General features: G+C 49.8%; 1 protein-coding gene across 1 annotated transcript in view; it reads right to left on the bottom strand.

Annotated features, from left to right (window-relative positions):
- Positions 1 to 12,468, bottom strand: part of LOC137415123 (uncharacterized) — an 83,055-nt gene extending 70,587 nt beyond the window's left edge. Inside the window, exons 1-2 of the mRNA XM_078778308.1 lie at positions 12,283 to 12,468; positions 3,129 to 3,239 (exon numbers count right to left, since the gene is read on the bottom strand). Coding sequence (XP_078634434.1) covers positions 3,129 to 3,239; positions 12,283 to 12,463 — 292 coding nt within the window. The 5' untranslated portion in view covers positions 12,464 to 12,468. The remainder of the gene's footprint in view (positions 1 to 3,128; positions 3,240 to 12,282) is intronic.
- Positions 12,469 to 14,625: the final 2,157 nt, after the last annotated feature.

Raw genomic sequence — 14,625 nt, 5'->3', positions numbered from 1 at the left:
ACCGCTCGGTAAAATAACATCTAAAACCGCGTCTGTAACAATATATATATATATATATATATATATATATATATATATATATATATTAGTGGGGCGGCTTAGCCCAAATATTCAAAAGAATTGTGCATTTTGTGATACAAGCACCAAATTTGGCACAAATGTACATTAATATGTTGCGAACATTTTCAGATATTGGGCCACTTGAAATTCCGTAATTTTTTTTTTCAAATTTTTTCAAATTTCGTAATTTCAAATTTTTCGGGTGACACCGTCACAATTTCGGTCTTCGAGGCCGGCCGATAGGCAAAGTGTGACCGGAAGGGACGAGGTTCTCCTGACCACGTGGCCCTCGATCTGGGAAGCGAGAGGCGTTCCATTAGTGGACGCGCCCCTCACGCCCGACTTTTGGGCGGCCCCGGCAGGCCGTTTGTTTTGACGTTCCGTGACAGGCCCCGCACCCCCACCTCCGGGCCGACCGGAAGCTTGTGCTGAGTACATCATACCTGAACAACTCAGTGAGGCAGAACACAGCAGTGCACACCAGGGTGACCCCTTCAGTGCATAAACCAATTAACCTGTCCACTGCAGGGCATATAGAAATGAAGTTATTTTCTGCATATAATAATAATATAAGTTCAGTTCTATATCACAATTTCTGTTATCACCACTACCACTACAACTACCACTACTACAAGCTTTGTCTGGAATTTTGTGGACTAACAGACAAACAGACATACAGACAAGCTGGGATCAAAACATTACCTCCTTCCACCATTGAGTGTAGAGGTAAACATCATGGAAATTATATCATGCCCTAGATTTAATTCATGCTTACCCGTGTATTTGCTTCACTGGTTCACAAGGTCTTTTGCATACATGTAATTCAGACTCTCGTCTTCATTGCTGACCACACAATGTTCGCAACATATTAATGTACATTTGTGCCAAATTTGGTGCTTGTATCACAAAATGCACAATTCTTTTGAATATTTGGGCTAAGCCGCCCCACTATATTGGCCGGCCTCGAAGACCGAAATTGTGACGGTGTCACCCGAAAAATTTGAAATTACGAAATTTGAAAAAATTTGAAAAAAAAAATTACGGAATTTCAAGTGGCCCAATATCTGAAAATGTTCGCAACATATTAATGTACATTTGTGCCAAATTTGGTGCTTGTATCACAAAATGCACAACAGGTTTGCTATGCTGCTACACTATATATATATATATATATATATATATATATATATATATATATATATATATATATATATATATATATATATATATATATATATATATATATATATATATATATATATATGTAAGATCATTTTTACCTCCGACACCAAAGGTGGATGGAGATCATGTTTTCACCCATGACCGTCTGTTTGTCTGGCTTTGTCTGTCTGCTTTTGAACAGGATGTCTCAAGAAGGTGTGGACAGATCGAGACAAAATTTGGAGGAGAGGTTGGGAATATGATAAGAAATAAATGATCAAATTTTGTGCAGATCCAGATCGGAGAATATTTTTAAATGATTCTTCACCATTGAAAGATGGGGCTAAAACCGATTTATAGCAGGATATCTCAAAAAGTTAGGTACGGATTTGGACGAAACTTGGTGGACAGGTTGGGTGTGTGACAAGGATAAATCAATTCAATTTGATTCTGGATCAAGATCAGATCACTTTTAAGCGATTCTTCACAAATGAGTGACAGGGCCAAAAACTATATATGCAGCAAGATATTTAAAGTTGTGGACGATTTTCGACATAAACTAGGTGGATGTGTTGGTTCGGCGACAAGAACAAGCCAAATTCAATTTTGAGTCAGGTTCGGACTCAGATCTGACCGACAAGTGGGTTCCAAAACTTAAATTGTTCAGCCTGGCGGAGGTATGCAGACTTGCACGGGATGCTAAGCAACAAAGACATTGGAAGGTAATGTGTGTTCAGCAAACATATACAAGAGCAACTGTGATGAATCCGGAAGAAGTATGGGATAATAATGTTGAAGATAATCATTGTGGTGCCAATTACGATGACATCACCATCCGTGTACTGTTCTGCAAAACAATTCACTGATGAATGAACAGGACAAGGGGGCAGATTTACACTGTGTTGCTCCAAGAGAAAAGTTCAATTACCTCGAATATTTGCCGTACCTGCTCGATTGGAACAACTGCCAGTGAGGGGGGAGAGGAGACTGGGGAGGGGGAGAGAAGACTGGGAGAGGGGGAGAGGAGACTGGGGGAGGGGGAGAGGAGACTGGGGGAGGGGGAGAGGAGACTGGGGAGGGGGAGAGGAGACTGGGGGAGGGGGAGAGGAGACTGTGGGAGGGGGAGAGGAGACTGGGGGAGGGGGAGAGGAGACTGGGGGAGGGGGAGAGGAGACTAGGGGAGGGGGAGAAGAGACTGGGGAAAGGGGAGAGGACCCTGGGGGAGGGGGAGAGGACACTGGGGGAGGGGGAGAGGAGTGAGGAGGAGTTGGAAAAGAATGAGGGGAGATGAGTAAAGCGACCCCCACTCTCCCCCGTGTGTGACCCACTCCCCAGTGCAGTGTGCGTGATGTGGGAGGGATGGGGGCGGGAAGTGGAGGATTTGAGCTCTTGAAGTCACATTTTACTTGAGATGTAATTACATATTTCAAACTGTATTTCCGATGTGCACACACATGCATTCACATATTATCAGAAGTAAATACATTGTGTAGATTACATAACTTGTGGATCTGATAAATTGCCAGTAATCATTTTGAAAAACTGAATGTGCAGGTGCAGCATCTAACTCAATATGTCCTAATGTCACAGACGTCCATGCCCAAGGGATTCCCACGTGTGACCCCACGAGTGAAATAATAATAGGTGCTAATAAAAGGTGTCCAATTAATATTAAATCGGAATTGACGACAGTACAAATTAAGAATAATAGGATACAACAAGGTATATTATTGTTGGTTAAAATATTTTATGTATAATCATAAAGGTGATAATTGATGTTTGAGAAATTGATTTACCATCGTGGTTATTTCTCAAAGCAATGAAATCATAACGCCATGTTTTTTTTCTTAACACCAGAGTTCATCATCAAACTGTTTGAATCAAAATGTATCGACATTGACAGAAACCTTCATGAGAATGGTTCTTGAGGAAAGAAGCTTTGGCATCTTTGGGTTCGGGTCGATCCAGGTGAACATCAATGTCATGCTCAGCTTTCACTTCCACTTTCACAAAGAAATCTGGAAAAGTAACTTTTATTAAATGCAGGCATCTTGTGTCACATGCAGAGCTGTTTTCATACTCTTAAAATAGATAAATAAATAAATCATTAAAATCGTTGATTTGAGGTCTTCCTTGAAGAGAGAAAATAAAACATTTCCCCACAGGAAGAGCATCGTATCAAAACATCACGATACCAAAGCATTACGTTCTGCACAAACTGCTTCTGTTTCTGTACAAATGTTACAAGATGCTTCTTTCCCGACCACAACTTCAGTGGGAATTTCACAACCAACAAAATAGAGAAGGTAAGAAAAATGTACAGAAGGTGAAATAGAGAAGGTTTCCTCCCCAAACTACTTTTATTGTCAAAATACATGGACACGTGATCCAACATGCGACTGGTCGATTTTTTTTTGACTTGAAAGAACCCTGATGGAAAACGAAATGGCAGAGTGTGGCAGGTTAACAGATTGACAAATACAGAGAATGGAATGAATAGGCCAAAGCCATGACATGTGACCATATGATAAGGAGAGTGGAAAGGATCAAAAGAGTCAGGAAGTGGAGAAAAGCTCAGGAGTGATTTGGAAAAAATCACGTGTTGATGGCTAATTGTATTGAAGGACTGGACTTTCAAGATACTGTCACGTTCACCAGGGGTTTAGGATCCTCCAAACTGATGGGTGGCCGATCGAGCTTAAACTCCGAGGCGTTCAATCAAACAATGGTGGCTCTTCTTTACACGCGCCACGGGAGCTTGGAATGGAACTTGGAAAGAGCTTGGAAAGAGCAAACAATGGAACGCCGTTGCTTACCTGGGCGGGTTTCTACTGGAGCGTCCTCGAACCAAGATAATCGAGCAAGACCGACACTGAATTAAACCGCAACCAATAAAGGGTTTAATAAAAACAACTGCAAGACATGTGTCATGGACCTTTTGACGTGTGTCAAGACGTGTGTCGTGTGTCATGAAAAATTTGAGGTTTCATGGACCTTCCCACTGTGAAATGCAGCGCCATTCATGTTTGAACAAAGTAAGGAGCTTTACTCAGTTTTCAGTTGTTGTCTGAAAAGAATAATTACAAACAGGCTATTTTTCTGTCAAGTTTGTAGTTCAGCGATGCTGCCCAAATGTTTAACCCTTGTGTGCTGCTTTCGCAGATTTGTCACAAGATGGAAAAAAAAATTTTTTTTGAAAACGACAAAAAAAAAAATGTAGTTTTTAAATGAAAATTTAGAAAACAAACAAACAAACAATATGCAGCACTCAAAGGATTAATGAGTGTTATATGATGTGAAATCCTCCACAGGTGATCGATTGATCGGTACCTTCATAGTTTGTATCTTGGTCGATTTTCTTTTTCGAGGAATTGTGTGTCATTCCCAAATGGGAAGTCTTCCGACTTCGTGATATATCGTCAATTCAATTTTAAATTTTATATTGAAGGAGCTGGGGCTCCCACGTCGATCGGAAGAATGGACACGACAAAAAGCTGGAATTCATCCGAGTTGCTTTAATCAAACCAAACACTCAGGCACTCTGAAAAGCCCGTTTATCGGGCAGCAATATATATACATATTATCCCGGAGCGTTTGCCCAGGAAAGGCGAGAGGGGGCGTCGCCCAGCGTCCTGGCTGCAGCCTGGCAAATTGAGGGCGAGCCTGCCCGGGCGTCCTGGACGAGCCCGGCATGCATGGTGATCGCTCCGCGTCCTTGATAGGTGCAAGGCGATTGTGAAAACCCAGCGGTAGCCGCTACACACGTCCCCCCAGAATCGACTTGCACCGGCAGGGTCCTGATGAGGGTCCTGATGACCCGGCCGAAGCGACCCCTGGCGGGTCGTGGGAGGGGGTCCGGTGTGGTGGTGGGCGGTCGAGTGGGGGGCACCGTGGACGGGGGGCGGCCTCGCCGCGGCGGAAGGGCCACCCGTGGTGGGTGGTCGACGTCCACGTGCGCCGGCTTGAGGCGGTCCACCGCAATCCGGTCCGACCTGCCGCCGATGTCGATGACGAACGACTTGTCGTCCCGTCGCAGCACCCGGAAGGGCCCGTCGTACGGCGGCCGGAGTGGCCCCCGATGTGCGTCGTGCTGGGGGGACGTAGGACTGGGGGTCACCGTGGTGGGATGTTGGCACGGGGGCAAACCGTCGGGCAGCCTCCTGGAGGTCCGAGCGCTGGTGAGCTGCGGACCAGGGACTGGTAGCGTCGGGCACGAATTCGCCCGGGACGCGTAGCGCCTGGCCATAGACAAGCTCGGCGGTGGATGCCTGGAGGTCCTCCTTGGGGGCCGTGCGGAGGCCCAAAAGGACCCACGGCAGCCGGTCGGCCCAACCGCCGTCTTGAAGGCCGGCCATGAGCGCGGCCTTCATGGAGCGGTGGAATCGCTCGCACAACCCGTTTGCTTGGGGGTGGTAGGCCGTAGTACGGTGGAGCTTGACCCCCAGGTTGCGGGCGACCGCGCCCCACAGCTCGGAGGTGAACTGTGGTCCGCGGTCTGACGAGATGTCCGCCGGTGCGCCAAAGCGGGCGACCCAGGTGGCGATGAAAGCCTGCGCCACGTCGGCGGTGGTGATGGAGACGAGGGGAACGGCCTCCGGCCACCTGGTGGTCCTGTCCACCATGGTGAGCAGGTGTGTGAACCCCCGTGACGGGGGGAGGGGGCCCACCAGATCCACGTTGACGTGTTCGAAACGTCGTTCGGGCACGGTGAAAGGTGCCAGCGGGGCCTGGGTGTGTCGGTGGACCTTGGCCCGTTGGCAGGCCGTGCAGGTGCTGGTCCAATCGCGGACGTCCCGACGAAGGCCGTGCCAGACGAATCGCGCCGACACCAGCTTCTGGGAAGCTTTCCGGCCCGGGTGGGAAAGGCCGTGGAGGGAGGCGAAGATGCGGCGTTGCCAGGTGACGGGCACGATGGGGCGAGGCTGGCCTTGGGAGACGTCGCAGAGCAGGACAGTGTCTGCGAAGGGGATGTCGGCCAGGCGGAGGCCCGTGTCCGCTGCCCGGAGGGCTTGCACCGTGGTGTCGGTGGTTTGGTCCGCCGCCATAAGCGCAAAGTCCACGCCCAGGTGGACCGCGTTCGCACTGGCCCGGGAAAGACAGTCGGCCACGGCGTTGTTTTTGCCGGCGACGTGCCGGATGTCCGTGGCAAACTCCGACACGGCGGAGAGGTGGCGCTGTTGGCGGGCCGACCACGGCTCCGTGACCTTGGCCATGGCGTAAACCAACGGCTTGTGGTCGACGAACGCCGTGAAAGGTCGGCCCTCCAGGAGGTGGCGGAAATGGCGGACGGCCAGGTGTAGACCGAGGAGCTCCCGGTCAAACGTGCTGTATTTGAGCTCGTTCGGCCGAAGCTGCCGGCTGAAAAAAGCGAGTGGCTGCCAAACCCCGTTCACCCATTGCTCATGTACGGCGCCCACCACGTAGTCGGAGGCATCCGTGGTGAGGGCGATGGGAGCGTTGAGCACCGGGTGAGCGAGCAGTGTTGCGTCGGCGAGGGCCCGCTTTGAGCTTTGGAAGGCCGCATCCATTGCTGCGGACCAGGCGATGTCGTGCTTGGCCGGCTTGCCCCGGAGGGCTTCGTAGAGGGGCCGCATGAGTTGAGCAGCGCGGGGCACGAAGCGGTGATAAAAATTCACCATTCCCAGGAATTCCTGCAGGGCCTTTATGGTGCGGGGACGCGGGAACGTGGTGATGGCCTCGACCTTGGTTGGCAGCGGCACGGCCCCGTTCTTGGTGATGTGGTGGCCCAAAAAATCAACGGCCGTCGTGCCGAAGTGGCATTTGGCCGGGTTGACGATGAGGCCGTGCTCGCTGAGGCGCCCAAACAGTGTTCGGAGGTGGAGGAGGTGCTCGGCCCGGGACGTGCTGGCGACGAGGATGTCGTCCAGGTAAACGAAAAGGAACGGCAGGTCACGCAGCACGCCGTCCATCAAGCGCTGGAACGCCTGAGCCGCGTTCTTGAGACCAAACGGCATCCGCAAGAATTCGAATAAGCCGAACGGCGTGATGACTGCCGTTTTAGGGACGTCGGCCGCCCTGACAGGTACCTGGTGATATCCCCATATGAGATCAATTTTCGAAAAAATGACCCGTCCCGCCAGACGGGCGGAGAAGTCTTGGATATGCGGGATCGGGTACCTGTCGGGGGTGGTAGCGTCATTGAGACGGCGGTAGTCGCCACACGGGCGCCATCCACCCCCCGGCTTTGGCACGATGTGCCGAGGCGAGGCCCACGCGCTATCGGAGCGCCGCACGATGCCGAGGTGCTCCAACGCGTCGAATTCGGCCTTCGCCACGGCGAGCTTGGCTGGGTCGAGGCGGCGGGCCCTGGCGTAGACCGGCGGGCCCGTGGTTGGTATGTGGTGCTCGATCCCATGCCGTACTGCGACGGCCGAAAACGTCGGCCGCGTGAGGGCCGGGAACTCCGTGAGCAGGCGAGCAAACTCGTTCGCCGCCGGGACGGCGCATGCCAGCTCGGTCGGCACGGAGCTGCTCAATGTGCATACCAGGGAGCTGAAGGTGTCGGCGTTGATTAAACGACGCCGTTGGACGTCCACCAGCAGTCCGTGTGCGCAGATGAAGTCGGCGCCTAGCAGAGCCATGGGCACGTTTGCGGTTACAAACGTCCAAGCAAAGCGTTGGCCGCCGAAGCAGAGGGTGACATTGCGCGGGTCGAAGGTGCGGATGGTCGATCCGTTGGCCGCAACCAAGGAGGGGCCGCAAACCGCGGATTGCCTGTCCTGGTCAGAGGCGGGTATGACGCTCAGTTGGGCGCCGGTGTCGCACAGGAAGCGCCGTCCGGACGCTTTATCCGTGATGAACAGAAAGTTGCCCGTGTGGCCGGCGCTCATGGCTGGTAATGAACGCCGGCCCGGCCGTTTCCCGGCCTGCCGAAGGTGCACGGGGGTCGGCATGTCCGGCCTTCTGTCCGAACCTGGCATGATAGTAACACCACGCTTGGTCAGGTGGAGGCCCCGGTCGTCGTGCTGGAGGTGGTCGGCTCGGTGTAGCGGCTGCCAATTGCGTCGGCAGTTCGGTCGTCGACCGTGCCGGGTGCTCGGGCGCCATGGGTGTTGCGTCGGACGGCGGTGGGTCGTCCCATGTCGCCGCTGCGATGCGCTGTCCTGCGGTGGAGATCTTGTCGGCTTCTCTGGCAAGGGCCCGGGGATCTGTGATCGTCGTGCTTGCCAGGGCGAGGCGTACCGGGTTAGGCAGCTGACGGAGGAACAGCTCCCGGAACAGGAATGCCGGAGAGTGCTCGCCGAGCAGTGAAAGAATGTAGTCCATTCACTCGGAAGGGCGCGTGTCGCCGAGCTCGGGCAGGTCGAGCAGGCGCCATGCGCGTTCCGCCGATGGGAGGGCGAAAGCGTCGAGGAGAAGCTTCTTAATCGCGCCGTATTTGTCAGCGGCTGGCGGGCTCTCGAGGAGGCTCAGGGCGCGGGCCGCGGTGGCCAAACCGAGCGCTGCTACCACATGGTGGAAGCGGGTGTCGTCGGCCGTGATGCCTCGCAGGGCGAACAGGGAATCCGCCTGTGCGAACCAAACCGCCGCGTGAGCCTCCCAGAAGGTAGGCAGTTTAAGGGCGACTGCCGTGTCCATGTCGGTAGGTCACCAATGAAGGAGCTGGGGCTCCCACGTCGATCGGAAGAATGGACGCGACAAACAGCTGGAATTCATCCGAGTTGCTTTAATCAAACCAAACACTCAGGCACTCTGAAAAGCCCGTTTATCGGGCAGCAATATATATACATATTATCCCGGAGCGTTTGACCAGGAAAGGCGAGAGGGGGCGTGGCCCAGCGTCCTGGCTGCGGCCTGGCAAGTTGAGAGCGAGCCTGCCCGGGCATGCCCGGGCGTCCCGACCGAGGCCTGGCAAGTTGAGCGCGGGCCTGCCCGGGCATCCTGGACGAGCCCGGCATGGTGATCGCTCCGCGTCCTTGATAGGTGCAAGGCGATTGTGAAAACCCAGCGGTAGCCGCTACAATATCACATTTCAAATTGGCCACTATGTATTAGATTATATCAAATTCATGAAAATGACAAAAAAAACACCGTCACCTTCTTCACAGCCACTTCAAAATAATTTTCCCAGAAAATGTCTCCCCCACTTTTCAATAGCGATCAACGCCCCTGTATGGGCCTATCACATTCACGACAGACAGGTGAGTGGTGTGACTTTCTTATCCTGTCTCCTTTCTGGTCTTCTCTTTCCATGTGTTGTGCCCCCCCCCCTCCCCAACACCCTCTCACCCCTCCCCGCCCCAGGTTTCTGCAATTCTGCAGGGAACACGTCCCACAGCAACACCCCACTGGTGAAATTCCCAAAATACAGGAAACCTGTTCACCTTCACCCTTTCATTCCCCTTCTTCAACCACTTGTGCAAACAAGTTCCACATTCTCTTGAATCTCATTTTTCCCTCCAAGTCTTCAAGGCAGCTGTTCATCACAATCTCGGATCATGCTCTCTATCAAACCATTATCTTTTCCACCCCAAGCGACCCCATCATTGCGAATTTGGGGTGTTTTAACGGGGGTAGAAAAGATCAAGGTTTTGGATGGGGGAAGACAAAGAGATGGTGGCGAACAGCTGTTTTTAAGACCTGGAGAAAGGAGAAGGATTGAAGAGAGCGATGGAGTTATTTCAGAGGCAAGAGAAAAGAGGAATGAAGGAGTGAAGGTGAGCAGAGTGTTGATTTTGGCAGTTTAACCAGAAGGGGGTTGCAGGCAGTTCTTGTACGACCTCCAGGAATATTTGGGGGAACTTTCCATTTTATTTTATGACCCAGTGTGTACCCCGAATCCGGTGTTTTTTTTTGTTGTTTTTTTTTTGTATACTGAATCGAGGCTTGTGAGAGAGCTAACATTTATTTCAAAAACAAATCAACCAGACAAACAAAATATACAAAAAGAGGGAGCGGAAGACAAGATGGGGAGAGAAGGGGAAGCACACAACCACAACATTTGAGAGCAGGGAGAAGTGTGGGAGGGAGAGGGCTTGGGGGCAGGAGGCATGGGAAGGGGAGGGGGGGGGGGGGGGGAAGAGGTATAAAACACAAGGGGACCGAAATTAGCGGGGGTAGAAAAGATCAAGGTTTTGGATGGGGGAGGATAAGAGATGGTGGTGAACAGCTGTTTTAAAGACCTGGAGGGTGGAGTGGGATTGAAGAGAGTGAGGGAGTTTGTTCCAGAGGTGGGAGAAAAGAGGAATGAAGGAGTGAAGGTGAGCAGAAAGTCTTGATTTTGGCAGTTTAACCATAAGAGGGTTGCAGGCAGATCTTGTGCGACCTGTAAGAATATTTGGGGGACAGAGCCCAGAGAGGGCTGGGGGGGGCAAGGCCAGAGAGGAGTCGGTAGAAGACGGAAAGACCACCAACCTGCCTGCGGTGAGTGAGTGAAAGGCCCTTGGAGTTAGCTTCATCGCGGGAGATTCCAATGATTCTGAACGCTTTGGTTTCAACAGCGTGAAGACGGGCTAGGTGTGAAGCAGGAGCACCAGACCAGAGGGGAGAGCAGTATTCCATAGAGCTGCGGATGAAAGCCTTGTATGTGGTGAGGAGCTCAGGTGTGCCAAGGAAGGACTTCGCACGACGGAGGATGCCCAGTCGGCGAATGGCTTTGGAGGCCAGATTTGAAATGTGGTTTTCCCAGGAAAGATCATGGCAAATAGTGAGACCCAAAAGCTTGAGTGACAGAACTTCTTGGAGAGGATTATTCAGAAAGTAGATGGGAGGGTTTTCCAGTCGATCTTTTCGGAGAGACATCGTAAGAGTGTGAGATTTATCAGGATTGAAAGACATGTTCCATTTGTTTGCCCAGTCTGTGATTTTGTCCAGGTCTGCAGAGAGTGAGGAGGCTGCAGACTGCTGATCTGAGGGATGAGGAATGGAGCGACAGAGAGTAGAGTCGTCAGCAAAGAGATAGAGAGGATTTTCAAGAGAGTCAGAGAGATCATTGATGAAGACCAGAAAAAGCACAGGGCCCAGAACACTACCTTGGGGAACTCCAGCCTGAACAGGAAGAGGAGATGAGAGAAACCCATTCAGGGCCACACGTTGACTATGACCAGAGAGGAAGTCCGCCAGCCATGCGTGGAGATTTCCATGGATACCAAAGGAGGAGAGTTTGGTGAGCAGAGCAGGGTGCCAGACCGTATCGAAGGCACGTGAAATGTCAAGGGAGACGGCTCTAATTTCCTGTTTGGCGTTGAGGACCTCCATCCATTGTTGAGAAAGCAGAAGCAGCATGTCCAGAATAGAGTGACCAGGTCTGAAACCAAATTGATGATCAGAGATCAAGCCATTGGAGAAGAGGAAAGATTTCATATCTGAAGCAATGATGGATTCCATGACTTTGCTGATAATTGGGAGAAGGCTGATTGGTCTGTAGTTGCTGGGATCTGTTTTTGCACCTTTTTTGTGCAAAGCGGTGATGTTGGCTGATTTCCAAGCAGATGGCAGATGACCTTGAGCAAAAGAGAGGGTGAAGAGAACAGAGAGAGGGAGTGAAAGAGCGGAAGAACAGGTTTTTAGGACCCGTGGGCTGATGCCGTCAGGACCAGTTGCAGAATCAGAGTCGAGGGTTGACAGAAACTTTTCCACCTTGTCAGGAGGAAAGGACACAGAGTCCATGAGCAGCTGGGTACGACTGGGTACGGTGGGTACAGAGAGGGATGGGTTTGGGACACAAGATTTAGAGGCAAACACAGAGTTGAGGCATTCAGCTTTTTGTACCCCGGTACCCGGTGTGTACCCTGGTTTAGAATAGGTACACCGTATCCCTGTGTGTCAGAAGAGGCGACTAAAAGGGTTGGCGTCAGGAAGGGCATCCGGCCATAAAAACATTGCCTCAAACAGGGAACCATGATTGTCATAGAGCCCGCAAGGCGAACCCCCGCTTTAGCGGGGAAAATGGCCTTAAAACGATCATTCATTCATTAATTCTCCATTTTATTCCCTTCCTTTCTGCTCAAGGTGTTTGAGGAGCCTTTTTCAATAACACAAAAAAAACCACATGAAACAAACACAGACCTCATAAGAAGTGATGTCAATCACACAACTCACCATTCGGCTTGTCACATTCCTCCTCCAGACCATAGGAGTTCACATCCTCTATTTTTATCTGCAGTATCTCAGGAAATCCTTCCAGCTCCTCAACCTTCATTCCACACACCAGCACTGTCCGCTGTTCCGATTCCGGCTGCACATGAGAGGAATCCTTCTCACAGCCAACATGAGTGTACATGGTGGGTGCACCTTCAGAGGAGGGAAACGTACCACTCATCCTCATGTTTAGTCCACTCTGAGTACCTTGATCTGACAAAGTGCCAATATGTGAAGTACCTCCATACTTGAGGCCTTATCGTCTGCTTAAATCAGTTACAGAACATTAAACTTTCACCACACACCAACGCACCACACACCAACGCACACCCTGTGACCCCCCCCAAAAAACAATATTGCATGTCCTAAGACAACACTGTAAATTGCATATTCATGTGAATGTTGATTTGGCCACATATGAAAAATTAAAAAGTCTCGATATTTATGTAAAATCTGGGGCTGTATTGCAATTTTAGGATGAAGACATTCAATGGTGAGAAGGCCTTACACACAAGCACAGGGGATGTGTATGAAGGAGTATTTGTGCTCGCATGTAATCCATGCCACAGGTGTGCTGATATGCAGACAGTTTCCGTACATCAATAACTTTCAGGTAATAAATGAGAAACCACTTTAAATAAAATCGGATGGAACAACAACATTCCTCTGGAACATGTCCGTGGGAATTCAGTTCATGTTCATCACACTGGGAAGTAGGACTGAATCACCTGTATTACAGGTTTCAAAGAAGAGCATTTGTATCATGAGATAGTTTGAACACGAGGAAAGTGAAGTTACTTTGGAAATTAAATGAGCGTATTTACACAGGAAAGAGGAAGAAGAATCGGAAAATCCCAAAATTCAAAATGTGAGGGAGAAGAGGTTGCCAGACGGTACTTTCAGATATAGAGAGAGAAGGATTTGTCAGGATTGAAGAACATATTTCAAGTGTTTGACCAGTTTGTGATTTGTTTAGACCTGGAAAAAACACCACAATAAATCTATCCCAACAGGATATGGACCTCAACACCCAATCCCATTGGCAGAGAAAAACCCCTTGCGGAGGTGGCGGAGGGGGACAAATTAAGTAGCTGCAAACTCCATCATGTGACATTTTGGTTGAGATTGGATGAGGAACAACCAAATGTATCAAGGTCAAAAATCGTCAGACAGACAGACAAACAGACAGACACACGAAATTGACTATTTTAGTATGATATATTAGACTGTGGGCTGTGCCTTCCTTATTCCTCTAGAAAATGATTATTGTGGTCCACTCATGGGGGGGCAGGGGGGGAGATGAAATTTGGTTGAAAGTGAAGCTAATATATGTGTCATCACTATTTTACCTCATCCCACATCCAGAAGTTGCACATTCGCGAAGGGTGCGGGCTCAAAGTTTTGGGGGTAAACAAGGAATTAAGGGCATGCATCGTCACTTCAGACCGAAATGTTGTTTTTCTACTTGTGTGCTCTGTATGTATTTAAGCATTTTAAGAATATTAAATATGCAACTGGTGTATTTTTATTACAAATATACACATCTGGGTAATAGAAAAACGTAATGTGCACAAAAAATAATGACCTGATAAGAAAGGAAATGTCAAAGTTGGTATAATTTTATATAAAATGTGTTCTGGACTATTTTGATGTGGAGTGTAATGTTGTGTGATGTAAATATGACGGTAGACAACAGATAGTCGGTTGACAGTTATCTACATGGTATTTGTGTTTTATTCAGGAGTTACTCTGCTTGTGACTCGTACATAGTTTGGAAACATGTGGAGAAACTTTGTATTTGAAAGTTTGATTACACAGGGAACATTCTATGTACAATCGCCTGTTTTGCGAATGAATTAAGATTATTTCTTAAAGCTAATGCCCAATAAGGTCTGGTTTACAATACACATATATATTGCATTAATACATGGTAGATGACCGCTCAACTTTATTAGTGGTTAGAACTTATGCTGCCCCCCCCCCCACCCACCCCCCACAATATCCTTTTCTGGCGCTGGAAGTATACGCTGCTTTGTCTTGGCAGTTGAGGATGTTGACGGTGTATCCCCTTCCCCTGCAGTTGGTGGTTGCGGCTGATCATATCATGTTGGATTGCAATGCCGTTGGTGTTGTGCGTTGACCCTTTCCCTGATAACGTCTCTTCTCCGAAGTCGTTATTGTCCCATACTGGAGATGTATAGACGCCTTTCTGGAGACAAGATGGTCCAGTATTTGAGCCGCGAAGATTTTCCTGCTGGGCTAATGCAGTGTCGTGTTCTAACACATAACTATGTGACACACTGT

The sequence above is a fragment of the Myxine glutinosa genome, chromosome 5 (genome assembly GCF_964187855.1).
Source record: "Myxine glutinosa chromosome 5, kmMyxGlut1.1, whole genome shotgun sequence".
Taxonomy (NCBI): Eukaryota; Metazoa; Chordata; class Myxini; order Myxiniformes; family Myxinidae; genus Myxine; species Myxine glutinosa.
The sequence above is the reverse complement of the archived record's forward strand: the minus strand, read 5'-3'. Positions and strand labels throughout refer to the sequence as shown.